The sequence below is a fragment of the Ranitomeya variabilis genome, chromosome 7 (assembly GCF_051348905.1).
Source record: "Ranitomeya variabilis isolate aRanVar5 chromosome 7, aRanVar5.hap1, whole genome shotgun sequence".
In the NCBI taxonomy this organism is placed as follows: domain Eukaryota; kingdom Metazoa; phylum Chordata; class Amphibia; order Anura; family Dendrobatidae; genus Ranitomeya; species Ranitomeya variabilis.
In genome coordinates this window covers 226,808,742-226,828,028 of record NC_135238.1, presented here as the reverse complement: position 1 = coordinate 226,828,028, position 19,287 = coordinate 226,808,742, and the positions used below count along the sequence as shown (strand labels likewise).

At 38.9% G+C, this 19,287-nt stretch overlaps 1 protein-coding gene across 5 annotated transcripts in view; it reads right to left on the bottom strand.

Moving 5' to 3' along the window:
* The window catches only part of LRP1B (LDL receptor related protein 1B), a 1,636,337-nt gene that overhangs the window by 30,084 nt on the left and 1,586,966 nt on the right, over positions 1-19,287 (bottom strand). For all 5 annotated transcript variants that reach the window (XM_077273024.1, XM_077273022.1, XM_077273019.1 and 2 more), the window contains exons 84-86: positions 13,279-13,440; positions 8,878-9,052; positions 525-629 (exon numbers count right to left, since the gene is read on the bottom strand). In XM_077273024.1, coding sequence (XP_077129139.1) covers positions 525-629; positions 8,878-9,052; positions 13,279-13,440 — 442 coding nt within the window. The remainder of the gene's footprint in view (positions 1-524; positions 630-8,877; positions 9,053-13,278; positions 13,441-19,287) is intronic.

Sequence of the window (19,287 nt, the reverse complement as noted above, 5' to 3'; positions counted from 1 at the left end):
CATCATCCTGTGTATACAGAATTAGTGCTGCCGAGAGCAATGGTACCGCCTCCGAGGATCGATCCGCTTATCTCTACAGCCAATCACCAGCATCAGTGGTCAATTGCAGTATTAACTTGCATTAACTCTGCAGATCACTGACTGCCTGCATTCGTTACTTACCATTATAGCTTGTTTATGCTGGTGGAACTGAAGCAGAGATCTGCTATGAACCATCGGAAGATCAGAACTGGAGCAAAAGATTATTTAACAGGAAATATATTTATCTTTACCTGTTAGGTTTATGTTTTGTTTTTAGTTTTTTTCTGCCTTAGAACACTATTTAAAATAATGGTTGATTGAAATTTTTTAAATTTTTTATTCCAGCCTAATTGGATGCTGCTCGAAGAAAATATTTGGTGTTATCATTTGCAAGTTACGGAGAAGAAGGTGAAGAGAGAATCATTACTGTGCGCCTCTGTTATTTTAACATCATTGGGAGTCAGTATATTGTCAGGAGATACATTGTCACAAGCGATACTCACACACAGACCGGTATGTTCGTCTCAGGGTCCAGTCGACATGTGCCCCCGTTATAACAGTATCCGTCACATAACTGACAGCTGGGGGCGATCTTTCCATTACTGCAGCTAAGGAAAAAAAATAAAGAAAAAAAAGCGTGGTTTAATTATTCCTTTAATTTCTGAGCTTCTCAATGTATACTTGTCATCTAATCTGTAAAATAAAAAGAAAGAAAAAGAAATATCGGCTGAATGTGAAAACACTATCTCTATGACAGGTCAGCCCTGGGCGATCATTTTTTAAACAGCATGACGGCAAGCATATTTTTTTTTCCTCTTAGGCTATTATATTTGCAAACCGTTAGTTCAGATAAACAAGGCAATGCTAACATTTACTTATGCCATGCAAACATCCAGCATGGATCCTCTGGAGGCCAACCGTCACATTTCGCAGACCCATTCTACTTTGTATGCATACAGCAGACGACCAAACTGCTAACACGCGAAAGAAAAAAGAAAATAATAATTTGGAGATTTCATCTTCCCCATTCTGCCTAAACATACCAAGTTGAGGCTATTGTTTCTGTCAATGTGTCAAAAATATCCCCAGTCTATTTACAGGGGATTACAAAGATTACAAATTACTGCAAACCCATGTCAATCACGACATCGGCCAGTATCACATTTACTGACGCAAGAGATTTTCCCACATTTGGATAGATACAAAAAGCAAAGATTTCAGTAAATCCGGCGGCCCTGCATTCATCAACACAACCAAAAGCTTTTCTATAGACTCAAAAATTAGGCTTATGAGCAGTTTATAAAGTCCAAGCCCCATGGTTGTGTTAAGAGTAGGGCGAAGAATAATATTATTTGCGATGAAACTTTGGTGAGATCTGCGGCAAAATCTGGATTTTTGCTGTTGATTTTCGATGTATTTCACCCTATGCACGGAAGTGAAAATTGGTGGCATTTCACTAGATAATGGCACGCTGTTGGTTTGAAAATCTGCATGGCACTTATTTTTTCATGTAGAATTTTTTCACTACTTATAGATGGGATTTCTGATCATGGCCTAAGGATACAGATGAGTCATCCTTTACTTTCCATGGATTTCACTGGCTTTAGTTCTTAGCAAGCCAAATTCAAAATATTATCTTGATATGCTCTCAAAACTCTTGCTAGTGCAGTTCATAACACAACCAATGGGTGGCAGTATATAGTATAGACACCTCCTGGCAGAGTATCCTGAAACTTAGTGTTTTTTTAAAAGATACTCATCTTGCACTATTCATCTCCGGATATGTTGAGCCAAGAGAAAAGGTAAGCAAGAACACATCTGTCTAGCCTCCACTTTATGCTAGGCTACGCCGCCATACACAATATGTTGGGCTAGCATGACTTGACTTTTTTTCTTCACCCAGTGGACTATCCTGAATTCATGTGTTCTTTCAAATCTGGAGATCTTGAGCCAATAATCTTGGGATATGTCCTACCAAGAAGCTCAGCTCTTTCAACAGAAATGGTCTGCAAAGAACATGTTGTCCTTACTAGTCCAAACAAATAAGTATCCACCCCAGAAGAAGTCAATGAGTTTGCTTTGAGACCCGTAGAATCATATTGGCAACCCAAGTTATCACCATGACTGAGTTGAGCGAACAAAGTATGTTTGGAATTGGTAGCCGAATATGAATTTAGGTTTGATGATCTGTTCCTAACATATTCTTTAATTTCTACTCCCATTAATTCCAATGACGTTCGGCTGTGTTCGGCGAATATTGTAAAAGCAATGTTCGGCGCAGATCATGATCGGAATCGAATTTTTTTAAAAATTGCTTAACTCTACCCATGAGCCATCCTTATGTGCTATATTGTGGACAGACAGAAAGTGGCCATAATTTTCATGATTCCCTTACCAATTGTCATAGTCATAATACACATGAGCCGAATTTATATTGATTCATTTGCGTGAAAGGTTAGTGATGCCTTCATACCGACTGTGGATCCAAAACAATGCACTACCCAATATCCAGACTGGATGAGATACAGCACGTATTCTGAAGAATACACCAAGCAGGTAGCAACCGGAGAGTAAAAAGCTACTGGAAAGTAGAGTCGGTGAACAGAGGCTTAAATGAATATTTATTGATCATATGAAATTACATTAAGTTGTCAACTGAACTTATATAAAAGAAAAAAAGTAATGGATGTAGCAATTTGCCATTTTCTGAAAACCTTGATACCTTTTAGTCAAATCTAAATGTCAGCGTTATTATTTCCTCTGAATAAATATAGAAAAACTGACTTATTTCTCACTCAATATATTCAATGCACCCTTTCATCCAGCAGATTATTCCACAATAGTCATCCTTCTTTTTGTATTAAGTTTTCAGTATTATTTTTCTAATGCAGGAATTAGACAGAATTAGCAATTCATCAGAAACCTCATTAAGCGATTTATGCAAAAGATTCTCTATTTATATTTGTGCTGTGCTGGAAATCCATTTTAATAGCTTAGTCTGACATAGAAATTATATAAGAAAAAGTTTTTCCCTACTGTTAAAAAGTAAAATGGCGGACTAGAAACAGAATTGTATTTTTTATTTTTTTAAAGTCTAAATAGTGAGAAAACTCTGCTATTTATATGTAGAGGTTGGATTCAGGAAGCCAAATGTCACACAACCAAGAAACCCTACAAGTCTGGATGCAATGCCTGCAGCCACCTTTAAGGGAAGTTTGGCAAAGTCAGACTTAAAGGCAATGGACACCTTCGATATGGAAAAACAATTTTGCATGTTAATGGTTATCTTTAGTTAACCCCTTCACGATATGTGATGTACATATACCTCATTTGTCATGTCCCTGCCTTTAATGCATGCTCACACACCGATCCTGCATCTTTACCTGCACATGATGGCTGATTTAATCATTGACATTGAATTCTAGGATTGCTACTTCCAATAGCTGGCGATAGAGTTCTAGTCCTCTTCCTCTCTGAAGAGACAATTTGCAAATTTCCCAGAGGAGCATTGCGGCTTTAAGTCTCCTCACCTTGGCATATCAGGCTTAGCATGTCACTCTCCGCAAGGATCCCCATCAGACGCCTTTCACACAGACAAACCAGATCTCACATTTTGCACTGATGAGGGGCAATGCCCCGAAACAAAGTGTCTGCAAATTGATTCTGGTTTTGGCTTTTATACTAAGTCATGTAACAAGGCTTGTTAATGGATTAACGTTGACTGTTAGGATTGCTACTTCCAATTGGTGGCACTAGAGTTCTAGTCCTCTTCCTCTCTGAAGAGACAATTTGCAGTAAAATTGATACAATTATTTAGCAGAGTATTTTGCACCCAGTGCTGCATTTTCATGGGTGATATAGAAATTCATTTCAAAGAGCATTTTCATCAAGCTGTAAAAAATTGATGACTTTCAATGGCCATCATTATTGGTTGCTATATATTGATTTTTTTCTGCATCATTTAATTATCCATTATAGGGTTTATGATTGTAATGCTTTCAGATATGTATACGTATCACCATCTTTGCCTTCCTGATTATTTACTAAGAATTCCAATTTCTGACTATACAATTTTAAAAACAAATATCAGAACATGACAGCAAAAGTCTCATCATGGTTCAAAACACAACAAAACCAGCGGTGGCCACTAGTGATGAGCGAGTATACTCGTTACTCTTTTTTTGAGCATGCTCCTGTGTTCTCCGATTATCTTGGGCGTGCTCGTAGATTATGTTTGTGTCACCGCAGCTGCATGATTTGCTGCTGATAGACAGCCTGAATACATGTGGGATTCCCTAACAAACAGGCATGTGTTCATGTTGTCTAGCAGCCGCAAATCATGCAGCTGGGGGGACTAATAAATAATCTACAAGCACGCCCAAAATACTTAGAGAATACCCGAGCATGCTCAAAAAACTCGAGTAATGAACACACTCGCTCATCGCTAGTGGCCGCTAGTGTTAAGCGTGTATACTCGTTGCTCGGGTTTTCCAAGTATTCGTGACTGCTCGGAGATTTAGTTTTGTCGATGCAGCTGCATGATTTACGGCTGCTAGCCAGCCTAAGTGCATGTGAGGGTTGTCTGATTGCTAGGGAATCCCCACATGTATTCATGCTGTCTAGCAGCCGTAAATCATGCAGCTACGTTCGACAAAAACTAAATCTCTGAGCACTCACAAATACTCGGAGACCCCCTGAGCGGGCTCAGGAGAACCCAACCAACGAGTACACTCGCTCATCACTAGTGGCTACCAATAGACACATAACAAATATCTCCCGGCAGAGTATTACAAAATCATATTTTTCTTTTTAAAACTGGTCCTTTTGCATCACTTTGTTCAGCTAATAAAAATGCCAAGATATGATACATCTTGAATTATAGACTGGAAGAAGACAAAAATCTTGATCCATAAAGGGGTCAACTAGAAGTATACTTCTCCTTTTCCAGAAACAATAGCACACTTGTGTTCTAAGTAATATTGCAGTTGATCCCATTGCATCTAAGCAAGTAAAGCTAAAATAACAGACAAATTAGACCCCCATAGGACCCCATGTGATTGACTGTTGGGGAACTGATTAGTGCACTAACGAGGAAAGTAACGAGTTAAACAAGCACTGATGTCAGAAGATACCGTAATTGATCTTTTTGTAGAACTTTTCTAGGTAATAGAGGAGGTTCCTAATTGGAAGGAAAAGATCCAAAATTGCCCTGAAAGAATATGTCCAATGCAGTCCGACCCTCCAGCAATGCAAATTAAACTAATCACCCACCTGAATGACTAGCGTTATCTTGTTCTTGACTTGTAAGGAAACTGAACTCATAAGATACACATCCTTTCTTACCTTTCTTTTTGGCGAAACACGTTCTAGGGTAAATGGTGCTAGATTACCAGTTTTGAAAAAAAAAAACATTTCTTGATGCTCTGTCAAGAGACGTTTATGCCAATATGTATATTTTGTGGCCACCCAGTGGTTATGATGTGAGTTGCAGCTTATGCAGGTTATCACAACTATGTTGCAGTAATAATAGATTTATTTTGCAGAAATGTGAACATGGACGTATCTATAATAACATGAGCAAAAGGAAGAGGAACTAAGCATTGTACCTAGAATGTAAAATGCCTACAGGAATGTTCTAGACATAAGGATTTGTTCATATATGGTGTTTTTGTGCTTTTTTTGCAGAAAAGAAAGGACTTTAATATGCCTTGTGTGACCATAGCTCAACTTTGGACATCAAAGGATAATTCTATTGTAGAGCACTACGCATACGGAGAACAATCATAGGATCGCCTAGGACAATACTAACTATAACAAAATAAATCTAGGGAGCCATATTTCTTCTCGGGGCTCACACCTTGGAGTAACGTAATATCATGCATGGCCATATGTCCACAGCTTTGATGTTACATCTGATGTGTTACTGATAGAAACTTACAGCGATCGGCTCATGCAGACCAGCCATAGGACATTTTCAGAAAATCTGCCATAGAGCTGGAAATCTGCCGCTTGGATGTTGGGGAAGTTAAAGTCTAAATATTGTCGTTGGAGTTCTTTAAGCCCTTTATAGACTCGTAGACTCAATATGACTTTTTTTTTGTTACGGATGAATATTCATACAAACAATATAATCAGCTTAACACATTTCCTTTTTTCCTGCATTACAAATCTGGAATGCATTACTTTCACGTGAGCTATGAATATTAAGTGCTTCAATTTGCATTTTTATGAATAAAAATGCTGAAACTGACTTGTGAAGTATATGGGAATACTGGAAGCCGAGATTGGGGAGTAAAAGGCTGAAATCAGCCAGTGTTCTGCCAATTTCACTGATGCACCAATTAATAGCTTCTCAATAGTATGTACAAAGGGAATAATGATATTGTCGGGATTCATTTCCATTTTAGAGCACATTTATTAGACCGTTATTCATTTTAAAATTTTTAATTAATGTCTGAATATATTTTAATATATGAAGAAAGGCTTGAAATGTAAAGATGGCTGAACTGCAATGTCGTGTTTACTAATATATCATAATATGGAAACAGAAAATTGTACGACCTGTCCTAAAAGGGCTGTTCACAAACAACATATTGATGATCTATCCTTAAGATATTAGATTGGTGGGACCAGAAACCAACCACCCTCACCCAGCTGTTAACAGGTCCCACAGCCAACTGGTCCAATAGCTGCATACATTGAGCTACGCTGCAGTACCAAGAAAAGCAACTACTCGGTGTAATGAGCTGTAGTGTCCTGGCTCCTTCCACTGTCGACTTCCAGCAGCTTCAAAAGAGAACTCATCAAAATTTTAGTCCTGGACAACTCTTTTAACCCCTTCATGACCTTGGGATTTTCCGTTTTTCCGTGCTCGTTTTTTGCTCCCCTCCTTCCCAGAGCCATAACTTTTTTATTTTTCCGTCAATATGGTCATGTGGGGGCTTATTTTTTGCGAAACGAGTTGTAATTTTGAATGACATCTTTGGTTTTACCATGTCGTGTACTAGAAAACAGGAAAAAAATTCCAAGTGCGGTGAAATTGCAAAAAAAGTGCAATCCCACACTTGTTTTTTGTTTGGATTTTTTACTAGGTTCACTAAATGCTATAACTGACCTGCCATTATGATTCTCCAGGACATTAAGAGTTCATAGACACCAAACAGGTCTAGGTTCTCTTTTATCAAAGTGGTGAAAAAAAATTCCAAACTTTGCTTAAAAAAAAATTGCGCCATTTTCCGATACCCGTAGCGTCTCCATTTTTCATGATCTGGGGTCGGGTGAGGGCTTATTTTTTGCGTGTCAAGCTGGCGTTTTTAATGATACCACATTTGTGTAGATACGGTCTTTTGATCGCCCGTTATTGCATTTTAATGCAATGTCGCAGCGACCAAAAAAACGTAATTCTGGCGTTTCAAATTTTTTTCTTGCTACGCCATTTAGCAATCAGGTTAATCCTTTTGTTTATCGATAGATCGTGCAATTCTGAACGCGGTGATACTAAATATGTGTAGGTTTGATTTTTTTATTGTTTTATTTTGAATGGGGCGAAAGGGGGATGATTTAAACTTTTATATTTTTTTTATTTTTTTCACATTTTTTTTTACTTTTTTTTTTTTTACTTTTGCCATGCTTCAATAGCCTCTTTGGGAGGCTAGAAGCTGGCACAACGCGATCGGCTCAGGTACATGTGAGCGATCATCAGATCGTTGCTATGTAACTGAATTCCTGCATTGCTATGAGCGCCGACCACAGGGTGGCGCTCACAGCAATCCGGCATCAGCAACCATAGAGGTCTCAAGGACCTCTGTGGTTACTATGCAGACACATCGCTGACCCCCGATCATGTGACATGGGTTGGCGATGCGCTCATTTCCGTCCCGATGGCTGGAAGTGCCGGTTAAATGCCGCTGTCAGCGTCTGACAGCGGCATTTAACTACTTAATAGCGGTAGGTGGATCGCGATTCCACCTGTCGCTATTTCTGGCACATGTCAGCTGTTCAAAACAACTGACATGTCCTGGCTTTGATGCGGGCTCCGGCGGTGAGCCCGCATCAAAGCGGGGGTTCTGACCTTGGATGTACTATCCCGTCCAAGGTCAGAAAGGGGTTAACCCTTTCTCGACCTATGATGTATAGATATGTCATAGGTCGTGTTTCTCTCTTTGATGCGGGTTCAGGCGCTGAGCCCGTATCTTTCCCAGCATATGGGAGCTGATTTGATCAGCTGTCATGTGCCCCTAACAGCCTCAGGGAGAACCGTGATCCACTGTTAACATGTTAAGTGCCGCTGTCAATCACTGACAGCAGTAATTAACACGAGCGCGGCGGAAGCGCGTCACAAACCACGCCCATTGGTATTCCTGTCACATGATCGTGGGTGCCAGAGGGTTGCCCTGACAGACAGTGGTCTGCAGAAGATCCCCTTGTCATTGCAGATCTCCTATTAACATGGCCAGCATTCATAGGAGATGATGAATTTTGCTATACATAGCAGGGCTACAGACACTATGGTCAGAGATGGATTGTGGTTTTGCTAGTATTAGGTTTTATTTCTCTATTTAGTATAATATTTTAAAGATATTGTGAATTTACACATAGAACTCTTCAGTATTCTATTCTAACATCCTTGGAAGAATTTCAAAATCACTTTGTGTAAACCTAGAAAACCGCAGATACAATGATGTAACATGTCCCATATAATTTTCAAAGAAAATACACATCATATATCTTTCTGTATGACCAAAAGACCAACAAATGCTCTTCACAAAGATTGAGATTTTAGCTCATGTTGATGTTGTCTGCTAATACATGAGATATAAGTTTACCACTAAAACTTTCTTCTTATTGTGGACTTACTTGCACATGACGTCATAGATGTTCTTATCAATGATACAGAATCCTCCATGACACCGTTGACATTTGTCGACTTCACATTTTGAGCCTTCATATCTTATGGGACACACACATTCCACCCGTCCATCGTCAGAGATTGTGCAAGATTCAGAATTTACACAGTAGTGGTGGCACACATCTACAGTGAAACATAGAATTAGAGAAGACTAGCAACATTACAAGCAGATACATTTTACAAATTGATTTAGAGAATCATAACCAAGCCTAAAAATTTCCTGTAGGTTGTTAATTTGTGTTTTTTTTTTTTTTTGGCCTTCAAGATTTGGGCGTGAGAATCCCGTAATATCTCCTGATCTTATATCAGGTTATTTATTTTGATTTTAGCTTTAATGGGGTTGTCCACAACTTTTTATTGATTACTTATTTTTAGGATGAGGTTACACCCCGCACCCTAACCAATCAGCTGTTACTGGTGCCAGACGGAACTTTTTGGATGCTGCCGGAACACAGCAGCTCCATCATTTCCATAGTGATCGTGGCTAGGTATTTCCATTTCACCAACCATTCATTTGAATCTGCAGCACCAGGGCATAGTCACTATAGCTCTGATGGTGCCGCGGTGCTCTGGCATCATCAGAAAACTTTTGTTTGGCACCAGTAACAGCTGACCGGTGTCATACTCCCATTACCAAATATTAGTGGAGAATCCTAAGGATAGACCATCAATAAAAAAGCAGTGTCCTAGCTCTTTAATATTTTACGCTACTTTAATTTTATAGATAAAAAAAGTTCCTTTTTGGTACAGAGAATAAATAATTGCAACATATTCTATTGAGAGTCTAAATTGGTGGTTTAGACGTTAGACCATTAAAGGACTTTTGAGTCCCATAAAACAGCTGACACTGATATAAAATAACAAAAGTATTGATGGTAATCCAGTTCTTTGTTGTTTCAGTGCCAATGCTTCCAATTCTGTGTACCCACCTGTAGCTATTTGACCCAACATGTGACTAGTGCAGCTAAACACTGGCCAAACTGATGAACTTAGTGATTTCCCGTAATTGCTAGAATCTGGTAAACAGAGACCGAAGAAGAGCTAAGGAGGAGGTCATAAATGGGTAGACCGGAGAAAATGATAGGTATCGGTTGGTCCAAGGGCCCATTCAAATCTGGATAATTATCCTTTAGACTCCGGGGACAAAAAGGGCTCACTTGGATCCAAAAGCCCACAAAAACACAAATCTGACCCTAAAGTTATGACACACAACTAACATTTAATACATTTTAAATTTTCAATATTTCTTTTAAGTTTATACATTTTTTTATTTCTTATTCTCTATGCATTTCTCTCTTGAACAGAGATTTTATCTCTTACACCTTCTTACTTTTCTGTTCAATACAATTTTATTTACTGGATGAATTATGGAGCAATATTTTATGGCCAAGTTTTTACTTCTCGAGTAAAAGAATAATAAATTAAAAAGCTGTTACCTCACGCTCCTGATAATGATGGAAATGGCATTAAATATTTAGCCCTCTTCAAAGCTATACTTTAATTCAGTAGTGGGTGGCGGGCCGTGAAGTTATTGTGAAGTGATTACGATTTGTGATGGAAGCTATGATTATGAAGAAAATTAGCAGTTTTCCAAAGATTTCACAATTGAATATTAATCCAGAATATACTCAAGTTGAGCATAAAAGCTCCGATTGTTACCTCCCTATGCTGAAAACACAATGAGAAAGGAGTAAAATATCAAAAGCAAATGCCTTCTTTCCTGGTGAGCTTTCTTCATGAGCTAAATCAACGTCTCATTGCTTCTTTGGAAAGCAAACTGGTTGGAGAAGAAGGAGTAATACATAAAGCACCATAATTGTCTATCATATTAGCTTTTTACACAAAAATTAAAGCCTGTTGTTTTTTCCTTCACAGTTGAGCTGTGAAAAAAGGGTTGTCCAACCATCTAACTTTAAAAAAAAGAAAAAAATTAAAATAGGAATACATTTACACATCCATGTAACACAACCATGTGATGCCTCAATTTTTTCTCGGACAGCACTCTGGCCCACAGAATTTCATTGATCCCTTCAGACATCACTTTTAAAAATGGATCTGTATCTCCAGCCCATGATACTCAGAGCACGTTCTCTTCTGATCCATTTTATGGATCTGAATCGGCAATTAAAGATTATAGGGATTCGTGTAACACTAATAAAACATGGAAGCCAAACTTTGTACTCAAGAGTTTTCAGAGGTCCATCTGCGTTTCATACATTTTTGGTCAGTTGAAAGAATGAAAAATTGCCCAATTTTGGAAAGTATCGCTGGCAGCAGGCGTGTGAAGCTGAGCTCTGTGAAAAACTCTGAAAAACAGCTACTAAACTACTAATATTTGATTGTTTTTTATTTCAAATGCTTTTTCAGCTTCCCATTTTATCACCGAAAATGTCGAAAACTTTGAAGCTGGAAGAAGATACCAAACAAATGACTGCTTATTTCTCGAAGGTTGGAAGCAAGGAGAAGCCTGTTAGGGTACACTGTCTGGAGATTGAAGTACTCTCCTTCTTTCCCAAATCCCTTTATCTCCATGGAAAAAGTTGACTCTAACTGAACATTGCAAGGTCACTGGGAATCTCACCACGCTCAAAGTGTTTCAATATCAAGCTTCTGAACTAAAAAACAAGGGTGCGTTGGCTAGAAATCAAAATGTAACATCAAAGATAAAAGGAATAGCAGCATTCACCTGATCCTTGTTCATACATGATTTTAATCCATTTAAAAAAACAGCATAGTTAATTGCGGAGGAGCAGGTATTAGGGGAGTTTTTCAGGTAATACAAAAGACCTGACGGACTACAGCCGTTTCACGCCTTCCTACAGGAATGATTATGGACCCGTAGAAACGTCAGGAAGGTATGAAACGGCCATAGTCCATCAGGTCTTTTGAATAACCTCAAAAACTCCCCTGACACCTGCACCTCTGCAAGCAGCCATCCTGTTTTTGTAATTGATTAAAATCACGTATGAACAAGGATCGGGTGAGTGCTGCTATTCCTTGTATCTTTGATGTTTCATGAATTCATTCTATGCGATTGCACCACCCTGAAGAGATCCTGTAAGGAGATTTAAGAGAAGCAGGTTGTGTTAACACATTATTGTCGCAACTGGTGCATAAAAACTTTTTAATTTTTTAGAAATCAAAATGTCCCTACAAGAACACTGGGCAGGACTCAGCTTCCATCAAGGAGTTCAGAAGAAGAATCTGACATGGCCAAACCAACAGAAAGTCCCGTTAAACAAAAGCCTAGAACGGACACCACTGAATGTCCCAGGATGTTGGCATCATCTGGCCTAGCAGAGGACTCTGCCTAGGGAGCACTGATAAACTGGGCTAAACTTCCAGTGGCTTGGGATGTTTGGATTATGCTCGAAGCCATGGAAAGCTCCATATCTCGGAAGGTGGACACCAAGTTGGATGTGCTGACTTTCAGAATGTCTGAAGTTAAATATGGAAAAATTATCTGATTTTCATCTGGAAAACGTAACTTTTTTTTAAGTAAACAGTAAAAGAAAAAGTTCTATAAATATTTGGTATCATAATAATTATAAAAAACTATAGAAAAAAGGTTTTCAGGCCATTTTTTCGCCACAAAGTAAACATAAAAAAGGCGAAATTTCATTTTTGTTTAATTTCACTCCACTTGGAATTTCTTTCCTATTTTTCGGTACATTGTATGCCAAAATGAATTGTGCCATTCAAAACTACAACTTGTTCCACTAAAAAAGCAAGGCATCATATGTCTATGTTGATGTAATAAAAAAAAAAATCATGACTTTTGGGGAGAAGGGTATGAAAAAGTGAAAGTGTAAAAATAAAAAAAATATCCTGGTCCTTAAAGTGAATTTGTCAGCTGGGTTTCACCGCCCACCCAGACTATTTATAAGTGAAAAAGAACTTTAAAAGACAAGTCCAGAAATACCTTTCCATGGCCAATCCATTCCTTTGTTACTGAGAAAGCAGCATTATAACTGATATGCAAATAAGGCTGAAGAGCTACTGTAGATCTGAAGCCTCTGTCACTCCAGCTCTATTCCCCGCTCAGTGCTGCCTCTTCCTGTCAAGCAGCATAGAGGCTGTCAGACGAGCGGGAGGAGGAAGAGGCATTGGGTGGGGAACAGAGTTGGAATCACAAAGGCTTTAGATCTATTTAGCCTCATTTGTATACCAAGACAAACACTGATTTCTCAACAATGAAGGAACGGACTGGCCATGTAAAGCTGTTGCTGCATTTGTCATTAAAAGAGCTACATGCACATATAAATAGTTTACAAATTAAATCCTACTAACAGATTCCATTTAAGGGGCTAGAGCCTAACATGAGTAGATGGTGTCTTATGGAAACTTACGGTATTGACATCTGTCTCCGGTATATTCAGCAAAGCAGCGACATAGAGGTTGATTTCCAGGTGATACACTACATGTGCCTCCGTTTTGACATATGTTGTCACAGACCTTTTTACCGCAGTTAGGACCGGTGTAACCCAGTGCGCAGTTGCAGGTTGGTTTTCCTATTAAAAAACAAATTATATTATTATCATACAATACAATTTTGAAGAACTATTCACACTTTCACCACCATATTCCACCGGGATCCAGTCGTAACTCCCTACAATAAGGTTATGTTTATTACCATAGTCCATTTATTCCAATCACTGCGCTATGTATGCGCTTCGCCTACCCAGATGTCCCGTTCTGATATTCTTCTATATAGTAAGCTATATAAGTATTGTGACCTTTCTCAAATGATATTAACTCTGGAGAAAATGTTCTTCGACTAAATGCAGATGATAGATTCACATATTTGATTATCTGGGTCAGTGGCAAATCAACTATCTGTAAAAATATAATAGAACCAATAGTTCTAGGAGAAATATACAAGCCAATTTCATGCCATAAAAACTTAAAGCTGTAATACAGTATTACTTGAAAGTTTGTGAAACCGTCAGAGTTTTTCGTATTTCTGCATAAATTAGACCTAAAACTACATTAGATTCTAACACAAGTGCTAAAAATAAATAGAGAACCAAATTAAACAAATGAGTCAAAATATTAGATTTTACATTTTTTTAAAGGAAAATGATACAATATCACATGTTTGTAAGTGACAAAAGTGTATGAATCTTTAGGCTGTGTGCACACGTTGCAGATTTTACACGTTTTTTTGCATGCATTATGCATCCCATCATTTAGAATGCATTCCGCAATTTTTGTGCACATGATGCGTTTTTTTCCATGAAAAAAACGCATCGCGATAAAAAACGCAGCATGTTCATTAATTTTGCAGATTTTTTTGTGGATTTCCCACTATATTATTGCATTGGGAACCTCCGGAAAAATCCGCAAAAAAAACGCACCAAAAACGTGGTAAAAACGATGTAAAAACGTATGCGGATTTCTTGCAGAAAATGTCCTGTTTTGCTCAGGAAATTTCTGCAACAAATCCTGAACGTGTGCACATAGCCTTACAGTTAACAGATAATCTGGAGGTGTCATAAATTAGAAGATGTTTTTTTAACCAATGGTATGACAACGGCTGTAAAAGTTTGTAAAACCATCTTTAAAGAATTTGGACTCCACCAATCCACAGACAAATTGTGTACAAATGGCAAAAATTGGCTCAGTGGTTAGCACCGCAGCCTTGCAGCGCTGGAGTCCTGGGTTCAAATCCCACCAAGGGCAACATCTGTAAGGAGTTTGTATGTTCTCCCCGTGTTTGCGTGGGTTTCTGCCGGGTTCTCCTTTTTCCTCTCACATTCCAAAGACAACCTGATAATGAATCTAGTTTGTTAACCCCAATAAGGACAGTGATGATGAAGTCTGTAAAGCGCTATAAAACTAATGGTGCTATATAAGTGATCTATATCAGCCAACAAGACTGGAACGTCAGGCTCCAAACCAATCTGACTATCAAAAATTCAGGCACAACAGCATAGCCAGCCACTAAATAAATATAAAACTTAGCCTTTAATATGTATACCTAAAAACAGTTTAAATAAAACATTTGCTGAAAGTGCTCATGGTTAGCAGTGCACTAGAAAAAAATGGCACAATCTCACCCAATTGTCGCCTCACGATCTACTGGAGATTTCTGTAACCTCAGGATCCGGATGCAGGAGGGGGGAGGTACACTAGGTTCTACTTTCCCTGTCGTGCCCAGTGTAAAAAAACTCCCGCCCTGACAAGGGCAGTACCCAAGTGTGAGCCTGTTTTTCTATAATGCCCTTGATAGATGTAGCCACCCTGGAAAAAATGTCTCCCTTCTTCTTCCCAACGCGTTTCCTCCCCTGTTCAGGGGGTTCATCAGGGGAAGTTGTCCAGGTTAGTAAGGGTATTCTGCAGTGGCAGACATAACCTCTCTAGAATAGAGAGAGACTGCTCTACCTTTACACCAAGGCACCTATATTCTAGAGAGGTTATGTCTGCCACTGCAGAATACCCTTTATATAAAAATTATAGAAAAACAGGCTCACACTTGGGTACTGCCCTTGTCAGGGCGGGAGTTTTTTTACACTGGGCACGACAGGGAAAGTAGAACCTAGTGTACCTCCCCCCCTCCTGCATCCGGATCCTGAGGTTACAGAAATCTCCAGTAGATCGTGAGGCGACAATTGGGTGAGATTGTGCCATTTTTTTCTAGTGCACTGCTAACCATGAGCACTTTCAGCAAATGTTTTATTTAAACTGTTTTTAGATATACATATTAAAGGCTAAGTTTTATATTTATTTAGTGGCTGGCTATGCTGTTGTGCCTGCTATATAAGTGAGTAAAACAAATAAATAAGATCATTATCAATTCGCAAAGAGTGCCAGCTCAACAAAGTTCACGCAAGAGTACGGAATATATAAGACCACAAGGTTACAAAGGAGGTGAAGCTGTTTCATAGGGTGGAATCCACAAAAATTCTTCCAAATTGACTAATCAACAATTACTAGAAAGTTTAGATGCAGTTATTGCAACATAAGGGGGTCACACCAGATAGTGGCAGCAAAGGTTCACATATTTATGTGACTCACAGACATGTTATCATTTTCATCTTACAAAAAAAATTGCAAAATCTTATATTTTTGCCTAATTTGTTTTTGTTTCTTTTAACTACTTTTAGTACTTGTGTGAAAATATGATGTAGGTCTAGATCAAATGTATGCAAAAATAGGGAAACTTCTGGTGTTCTAACTTTCCCTGATGAAGGGAGGAATTAGAGGCAGAAAGATATTCTGCTGCAAGTTCTCCTGAAATGGTAAGTACACCTTAAATCAGTATCAAACTCGTAATGCAAAACGCCTCCTTTGGAAACAAAAACTGCGTTAATTACCCTTTTCGTTTTTCTTTTTTTTGCTAATTTTAGCATCTATTCCTGCATCGATTCAGTATCTACTGCGGTTCCCAGTCATTTACTTTATTAATAATTATGTAATAATATCTTTTGTAATGTTAGTGATTTTTTTTTAAATGATTAACTTATTACAGTCCTACATAATTAAGGGAGAAAAAAAGGTCAATTTTGTTTCCATTTTGATTCTACAGGGGTAAAAACTAATTCCGCAAATTGTAATAACGTTACCGCTCATTACTGATGAAATCTTATTAATTTAGTTTGCTCAAGAACTTTCTTGACTAAATCTAAAGTTTTAATTATATCTCTCAGAAGTGTGCATTTAATTAACTGATGACATTTCCTGGTTCAATTATTATGGTTCAATACAACTGTCATAAACTTATAAATTTTAATTAAAGATGCCCCAAACCGATGCCGTGCATTGTCCGCCAAGGAATTCGCCAAAGGGCTTCATGGAGAACAAACCAACAATATGTGCCTCACCGCTGGGATTTGCGGAACAGTTTAACATTTGTGCGGGTGTAATAAAGCAAATAAAACCGGCAATATTAGACTCTAATTTAATAATAGCATAGCAAGAAAATTAGGGGAATTACTGGATAAAATGCGACATATGTTAAAAAGTCAATGCTTACAGGAAAGTAGGGCTAGTCACTTTCCTGGATAAGGAGGATGACGGATTTAAACAAAATTTGATATATATAAAAAGTCAATGGTTAAAGGAAAGTAAGGCTAGTCACCAGATCTAATCTTCCAGACAAAAACAGAGGTGTAACTAAGGTTCTGGAGGGGCTGTCCTAGTAAACAAAGGAACTTCAGTAGAGCAATAGGATTACTAAGCCCCAGGAATCATTTGTAGGGTCTGTCATCCATCTGTGCCAAGCATATGTATGTCCATCTTGAGCCGCACTGAGATTTTGTGAATAAACTAAAGATCCAATACAAAATGGCTGCTGCATTCTCTGCCTTGGCTTTTATATTGGTTATGACAGTCATTTCTGATCAGTTGCGCATTACTATGTGATATCATAGCTACAAGATATTATGAGAAAGTTCCCACAGTTACACCTGAAGTCATGTAATTTGAGCCTTTCTCTGGCTTATGCAAGCTTCGGCTTTGTGGGCATTTTTTGTGCAAATCAAATAATTCCACAGCACTTTATATTATCAGCACTGTCCCCATTGGGGCTCACAATCTAGATTCCTTATCAGTATGTCTTTGGAGGGTGGGAAGAAAGAAACAGGAAACCCACGCAAACATGGGGAGAACATACAGACTCCTTGCAGATGTTGTCCTTGGTGGGATTTGAAACCAGGACCCCAACAGTGCAACCCACTGAGCCACCATGCTGCCCAAATTCATGTTTGGCCATTACGTGTCACGTATCTTGGGATATATCAAGTCAAGAGGAAAGATGAAAGTGGACGTATCTGTGCTATGTATGCGTAGTGCGAATACTGCTGTAATATCTCACTGAATAACGATTTCTTAATACTCAAACAATGCAGTATCAAAGAGCCCCTTCAGCTCTGCCGGCCTCCGTAGTATCTGATATGAAAGCCCCCAATATTTTTCAGATCTTTCAGGAGACTCGGTATGTGGGAGGCTGCATGTACCGGGAGTGAATCCATATTCTTGTATCGCTGATTAATCACTGATGAATTGTGGCTGACAAGTTTATAATCTTGTTCACCTCCAGCCTCGTTATATTCACGGGCCGGAGGCGACAGAAGTGTAAACATAATTATTCACTTACTCAAACGCAAATTGATTTTTGTATTATTAACATTCAATCTCCTATTCTCTTTACCAATCGGGGTCTGTGATGTGTAAATGATTATGTTACAGGCGCAAATTCATATTCATGGTAAAACAGAGTCACTTTTTATAGCCAATTTGAGCATCATTGCTATAAAAGAGATAAAATAACTATACATATTTTTTTCCCGCTTAGTGTAAATGTTGCATTTTTTGCTCAGAAAATCTGCTGCTAAAAATTGTGCGTCTACAAACGTTGTTGATCTTTCCATTTTTTCTCTATTGGCTTTTTGGAGCCTGAAAAAATAACGCATGTGAAAAATGAATACAAAGGGAATGAGCAATAGATTAACTTTAAGGGCTCGTGCACATGGCCGGTTTTTCTGTAACAGTGCAATCCACACCCGGACTAATGTTATGCTATGGAGTTGTGCACAAGTCCGATTTTTTTCTCGCCACTGAGCCGGTCGGAGGAAAATAATCGCCCTAGGTTGATCCGATATTCGGATTGCAATTGTCCCCGGAAGTTGGTGAGTGCGTGGAAACTATTGGACTGCAGTCAGATGACATCTCAGTGCAGTCCAATTTCGGTTCATTGACACAATGTAGAAGATGGAGCCATTTTTTCCTCCATCTTCTCATCCAAGAAAATCGGATCACACTATGATCAGAGTTTGATCAGACTAGGATTTGCAAAATTGACCCAATTCTCTCTGTTGAGACAATACACAGGTGTCTGCACCTAGCCTTAGACTAAGGGTACCGTTACACAAAACGATTTACCAACGATCACGACCAGCGATACGACCTGGCCGTGATCGTTGGTAAGTCGTTGTGTGGTCGCTGGGGAGCTGTCACACAGATAGCTCTCCAGCGACCAACGATGCCGAAGTCCCCGGGTAACCAGGGTAAACATCGGGTTACTAAGCGCAGGGCCGTGCTTAGTAACCCGATGTTTACCCTGGTTACCATCGTAAATGTAAAAAAAAAAAAAAAACGTACATACTCACATTCCGGTGTCCATCAGGTCCCTAGCCATCTGCTTCCCGCACTGACTGAGTGCCGGCCGTAAAGTGAAAGCAGAGCACAGCAGTGACGTCACCGCTGTGCTCTGCTTTTACTTTCTGGCCGGCAGTCAGTCAGTGCGGGAAGCAGACGGCTAGGGACCTGACGGACACCGGAATGTGAGTGTGTACGGTTTGTTTTTTTTTACATTTATGATGGTAACCAGGGTAAACATTGGGTTACTAAGCGCGGCC